The sequence below is a fragment of the Fukomys damarensis genome, unplaced genomic scaffold (genome assembly GCF_012274545.1).
Source record: "Fukomys damarensis isolate Sample0158 unplaced genomic scaffold, DMR_v1.0_HiC HiC_scaffold_11, whole genome shotgun sequence".
Lineage (NCBI taxonomy): Eukaryota > Metazoa > Chordata > Mammalia > Rodentia > Bathyergidae > Fukomys > Fukomys damarensis.
The window spans coordinates 10970250-10976249 of record NW_022900923.1 but is presented as its reverse complement, the minus strand read 5'-3'; the positions used below and the strand labels follow the sequence as shown (position 1 = coordinate 10976249).

The 6000-nt window shown below is 38.1% G+C and overlaps 1 protein-coding gene across 9 annotated transcripts in view; it reads right to left on the bottom strand.

Annotated features, from left to right (window-relative positions):
• Catspere (catsper channel auxiliary subunit epsilon) overlaps positions 1 to 6000 on the bottom strand; it is a 99431-nt gene that overhangs the window by 27999 nt on the left and 65432 nt on the right. For all 9 annotated transcript variants that reach the window (XM_010642617.3, XM_010642621.3, XM_010642622.3 and 6 more), the window contains 3 exons: positions 3600 to 3650; positions 2556 to 2589; positions 2394 to 2473 (listed from right to left, as the gene is read on the bottom strand). In XM_010642617.3, the coding sequence (XP_010640919.1) occupies positions 2394 to 2473; positions 2556 to 2589; positions 3600 to 3650 (165 nt within the window). The remainder of the gene's footprint in view (positions 1 to 2393; positions 2474 to 2555; positions 2590 to 3599; positions 3651 to 6000) is intronic.

Sequence of the window (6000 nt, the reverse complement as noted above, 5' to 3'; positions counted from 1 at the left end):
ACACACACACACACACACACACACACACACAATCTTACATAGTCTATTTTAGAGATTTGGTTCAATACTAGCAGCTTTGGAAGGAGCAGAATTTTGATTGCATGTGTTGAAAGTCATGAGGTTCTTGAATTATTAAGAATGATTGCAAAGCCATATGTGTTAATTTTAAAAATCTTAATTATACTATGTGGGCTGGAATTTTGACTCTCAGAAGAGCAATAATCTACAGTGCCATCTAGTGGCAATAAGTGTGTGTTGCATAAACCATAATTTCTGGATTTGTAATTGTCTTTGACAATGTTTTATTTATTTCATTGAGAATGTGTGACAGAAACAGTTGCCTATGTAAGCATTACATAATTATTTTCGTCAATGTTCACTAGAGTAGAATAGAATACTAATTAAGCCCGAGAAAATCAGAAATATCACTAGTTGGCAACTAACTTCCCAACAATTGATAACGTCTCCGCTACCGAGGCCCTACTTTTGAAACTGAAGAGACTTCTCTGTTGACTTACAGATTCATTAGACTCCAACTTTGTGGACAGTCTATTGTATTAACCATATATTTCATTTCCTGTGTTTGAATATTTAATATCTGAGGCCTTGCCTTTGGAGGAAGTACCCAAGGCTGGCCAATTTGTAACTTTCCCGGACCCCCTTTAATATGCAAACCAAGCAATGTATACCTCATACCCTGACCGCCTCCTTTATGTGCTGGAAGTACGATTCTGCCTGGGTGCCTTCTACTCATGCTTATTAACATTCGATGTTGAACTTGTCATCCTTTGACCTGTAAGACTCTGCCCAACCTTATTTGTGAGCCATTTCCTATACAGTAGGGCATTTATTGTAATCCAGAGACCTACAGGATGGACTAGTAACTGCCCAGTGTCCACTGATTCTCAGAGCTTAATCAAAGTCTGCCTGATTTGCCACACTAATTTATTAGCACGCAGATCCACACGTGATGAACACGTGATCGAATGCCCGGATGTCAACTGTGTTTTGGAATGATAAAATTGAACTAGACACTGAGTCTTGTTGATCTGACTTTTCCTCTGTAGTTGGCCTCTAATATTTGGTTGATTATCCCAGGAGAATTAGAGGCAAAAGGTTTTATCAAGTGATTCCTGGTAGCAAAGATGCAAAGAAGTTACTTTGAGAAAAGAGTGCTGATGCAAGAGTCTCCTCTGTGTTAACCTCGTCCGTCTTCCACGTCTTCTCGTCTGTCCCTTGATCGCACAGATTTCCAGCCTCCCAGCTCCACCTTGCTTTCTGCACAGTAGTCTCCTCCTAGAGTCACTCCATACTCTGCCCGATCTCCTTGTTGGTCTTCTACCTTCCTCCATAGCTAGCACTCTGCATTCAGTCACGCTTTCTTCACCTGTGTTCAACACCGACCCAAACCTTGGCTGCCACTAAGTCCTTCAGGAAGTCAGCATCTGTGGGGATGGGACCCATTCATGGCGTGTTACCTTACCTAAGCTTTGCCTTCTCACGCGGCCTTAATCAGCCCTGACTCGTGTTATCCCCAGGGACCTTTGAAGTCTTTCTCACCATCCCTGCCCCGTCCCTGTCAGTTCGGCACTGGCCCCTTCTCCTATTTCATGTAAGCTGAGGCTGTCAGGCATGATCTTTCATATCTACTGTATTCCTACTTCAAACACAGGACAGACCCAGTTATTAATCCAGCTGACTCCGTTTTGCATGTCTTCTAACCTGTCCTTTTGTGAATTGCTCTTTCTCTCAGTTTACCTTAAATTCTAGGATCATGGCCTAATAGATAAAAATCCTTTAAACCAAATGGCAGTTGCCTCTAGAGCAGCGGCAATTTCTTTGGCTACAGTAAGACACTTTGTGTGACCAGTCACCAAGGGAAGCAGACAAATACAGAATTACTGAGAAAAAAAACAAAACAAGACCTCCCTTGTAGTATTTTATTCAAGTTTTTATCATGAGCTCTCATTTATAGGAATTAAATTAGGGATGATGTTTTTGATGTCCTTTCAATGTACTTATTAGCAATCAAATTTCTTTCCAAAAAAGCTTTCATTATTACAGGCTCTTGTGAAGAGCAGTCTTGTCACCCTAGTAAGGTAGTTCCTATCGAAGAGGCAGGGATTCACACAGGAGCCTGGGGAGATACCTAAGCAGGATAAAGGAAGGCTGCTACACTCCTAAGAAAGCTTCTGGTTCTCTTACTCACACCAACATGCACAGACTCTATTTGCCCAACTTCACATAATTACTACTTGAATATACTGAATACTCAAAAACAGTTATTACTAAATGCATGAGTAGCATTGTTTTATGATTTTATGCATGAGTAGTCTCTCATGCTTTTATGAAATTTCTAAAATAAGTTAAAATTTTAACCGTAATACACTTACAATTGAATCAAAGGTTGAAACTTTTCGTGGCCATTAAGTCTCAGTGGGCAGCCATATTTTTCCCAGTCATACCTTACTTTCTAGAAAAAGAAAAGTGTGGGTTTTTTTTTTTAGTTATTATATATATATTTGTCCCACTGACAAAAATTACAATTTTCTTACCAGGTTTTCAAGTGGTTTATGTCTCAAATGTGACCTAAAAAAAGATATTCTTAATTATTTATTTTTTCCTCTTTTCAAACTTAAAAGCTAAGACCAAGACTTTGTTTAAGGAGGTAGAAGAAACGTCAAATACATGAACATGATTAACTATTGAGTGCTTAAAATGTTTCAGGCATTTTCCTCATATTTCCATACATGTTAACACTTTCTTACAATAACCAACAATGTACAAATCACTGTCCTCCGCTAAGGCAGTATGGCACCATTCTCAGAAATCATATGAGACTTTTCAAGGCAGCAAACCTTGCTTTACTCCTAAAAAAGATGCATGATTATAAAGCCCATATTCCTTGTGCTTTTTCAATGCAGTTCTTCCCAGACTATAGATAGATGAAAGAGCGAGGTGCTCAGAATCAGTGTGTGTGTTTTAAATAGATGTGTGTTTTTCACCCCAGAAAGAATGGCTGCTGTCATGAAGCCAACCAATAACAAATGCCGGCGGGGCTGTGGGGAGAGAGGAACCCTGCTCCACTGCTGGTGGGAGTGCAGACTGGTGCAACCACTGTGGAAATCAGTATGGAAATACCTCAAAGAACTAGGATTGGAGGTCCCATTTGAGCCAGCTATCCCCCTGCTGGATATCTTTCCCAAAGAAGTAAAAAAATCATACCACAGTGATATATGCGCACCCATGTTCATAGCAGCACAATTCGTGATAGCTAATATTTGGAAAGCAGCCCAATTGCCCATCAACAGGAGACTGGATGAGGAAAAAATTTTTTTAATAAAATGGAGTACTACTCAGCCACAAAGAATGAGAAAATAGAGACCTTTATAGCTAAATGGATTCACATTGAGACATCCATTTAGCCATTTATTTCTTAACTGAAATAAATAGGATGTGTGCAAATACCAAACACATGGATGCCAACAGGAATTCAATAAATAAGTACTGGTTGTAAATTAATAAATTAATTGTAAATTGAACTATTAATATTATTACATTAATATAAAGCTTAGTGCTTATATTAAAAAATAACTTACTTGTCGATCTCGTAAAAAAATTCGTGGTGAACACATGCTGTTTTACTAAATCTAGAAAAATAAAACAATGAAGTTGTAGCATCATTTCTTAGGTATCTGCACAAACATTTAATCATTTAGTTCAGTTATTCCCAAACTGGAGAGTGACACAGAATCATTATTTACTGAATTAGAATCTGTAGGGTTACTTTGTAGTCCTAGCATTTCTACTTTTAAAAACCAACTTTAACAAATGTTTCTGTAGACACTGTACTTTGAAACTATTGATTATATTATATTTTGTGCATGTTTATTAAAAAATTGTAGGAAATGAGGCTGGATATGGTGATTCATGTCTGTTATCCCAGCACCTGGGAAGCCGAGGAAGGAGGATCACAAAATTGAGGCCAGCCTTTCTTAACTGAAAGCCTTTCTTAACTCTCCCCCCATTTTATGGAAAATAGTGTGTGTGGGGGAGGAGCTGGTCAAACTATACAAAATTTCAGTTAGATAAGAGGAAAAAAATTTAAGAGAGATATTGTACAATGTGACAGCTATAGTTAATACTATATTGTATTCTTGAAAACTGCTAGGAAAATGAGGGTATTCTCACTGCAAAATGATAAATATGTGTATGTTAACTTGCTAGATTTATTCATTGTATAATGACTTTAAATAGTATGTTGTACACAGTAAGTACATGTAATTTTCTGTGCCTAATAAAAAGAAGAACAGAAAAACCCAAAATAGAAAAGAAAAAGTTTTGGAGAGGATGCAGAAAAATTGGAACGTCTTACATTTCTATTACCAATGTAATATTGTGCAGCCATTGTGGAGAATAGTTTGGTACTTTCTCAAAAATAAATTAAACATAGGATTATCATGTGATTCAGTGAAAAATTCTTTTTTTTTTTTTTTTTTTTGTACCGGGGATCAAACTCGGACCTTGTGCTGTGTGGCAGGTGGTGGCACCACTGAGCTAAATCCCCGGCCGAAAAATTCTACCCTTAAGTACAAACTCAGAATGAATAATTGAAACAGACGCTCAAACAAAACAAAATGTTGTACACAAATATTCATAGCAGTATTTGCAAAAACCCAAAGGTAAAAGATTCCAAATATTCACGAACCGATGAATGGATCAAATATGGCATAGCCATGCAATGAAATGTTGCTCAGCTAGAAAAGGGAATGAAGTAGTAATAACAAGATTTGCCAAACCAGTGAGCCTCAAAAATGTGCTCATGAGCCAGGCACAAAATCTTACGTATCACATGCATTTATAGGAAATGTCCAGATTAGGAAAATCCACAAAGACAGGAGATTGATGGTCACTGGGTGTTGGTGGGAAGGGGACCAAGGGAGTGCCTGCTTACTAGTACAGTTACCTCTTGGAGTGATGAAAATGTTTTGGAACTGGGTAATGACACTACGTGTGCAACATTATGAAAGTACTTAATTCTAGTGAACTGTACATTTAAAGATAGTTAAAATGACAAATTTCACGCACCATCAGAGTTTTATCACAATAAAAATGTTACTCAAGCCAGGGATGGTGGTGCATGCCTCGAATCCCAGCTCTTTGGGAAGTGGAGGCAGGAGGATTGCAAGTTCCAGTCCAGCCTGGGCACCTTACCAAAGCTCTTGTCTTAAAATTAAAAAAGAATGTAGCTCAGGAGTAGGACACTTGCTTAGCTGCTTAGCATGTGCATGGCCCTGGGTTCAATTCCTAGAACCACAAAAAATGGGAAGAAGGACGATGCTAAATCATATGCATACAAATAAAAATGAATTTATGGAAAATGTAACAAAGACAAATTAGTTCGGACTGTTTATTTTACAACATAAACTTTGGTTTAAAACACAAAATTAGAGACTCCATTATGCAGATAAGAAACTATTTTGAGGGTTTATTAGTACATTTCTGCAGTAGATAGTCTTTGCATTCATTTCTGGGCGTTCATACACATGCACAGCATATCTTAATTCTTTGTACTTTCCCTTCCTTCCTCTCCCTCCCTCCATCCTAGATCCCCCTTCCACTTGTGAAAGATCCATCTCTTTGTTTCCTATTATCTATCTTTTATTTTGTCCTTTATATTATGTGTACTTTGAGTCACATAATTTCTACATAGGACTCATGTAGACAGAAGATTATAATGGTTTATGAATGATAGTGCTTTTTGTGAATTATTCATTTGATGGTTAGAGCTGGCCGTTTCCGGTGTAACTTAGAACCCTTGTCACCATCCTTCTAAATACACAGTGGAGGTCTACATCACTGCCCTCCCTGAATCCAGATTGGACCCCAAATGATGCTTTCCTTCATAGCCCCTCAGCCTGGCTCTCCCAGATTCTCCCTGGTGTCCCTTGGTAGCTGTGAGAACCTTAAACCCTCTGCAACCTCAGCCCAAGACACTAG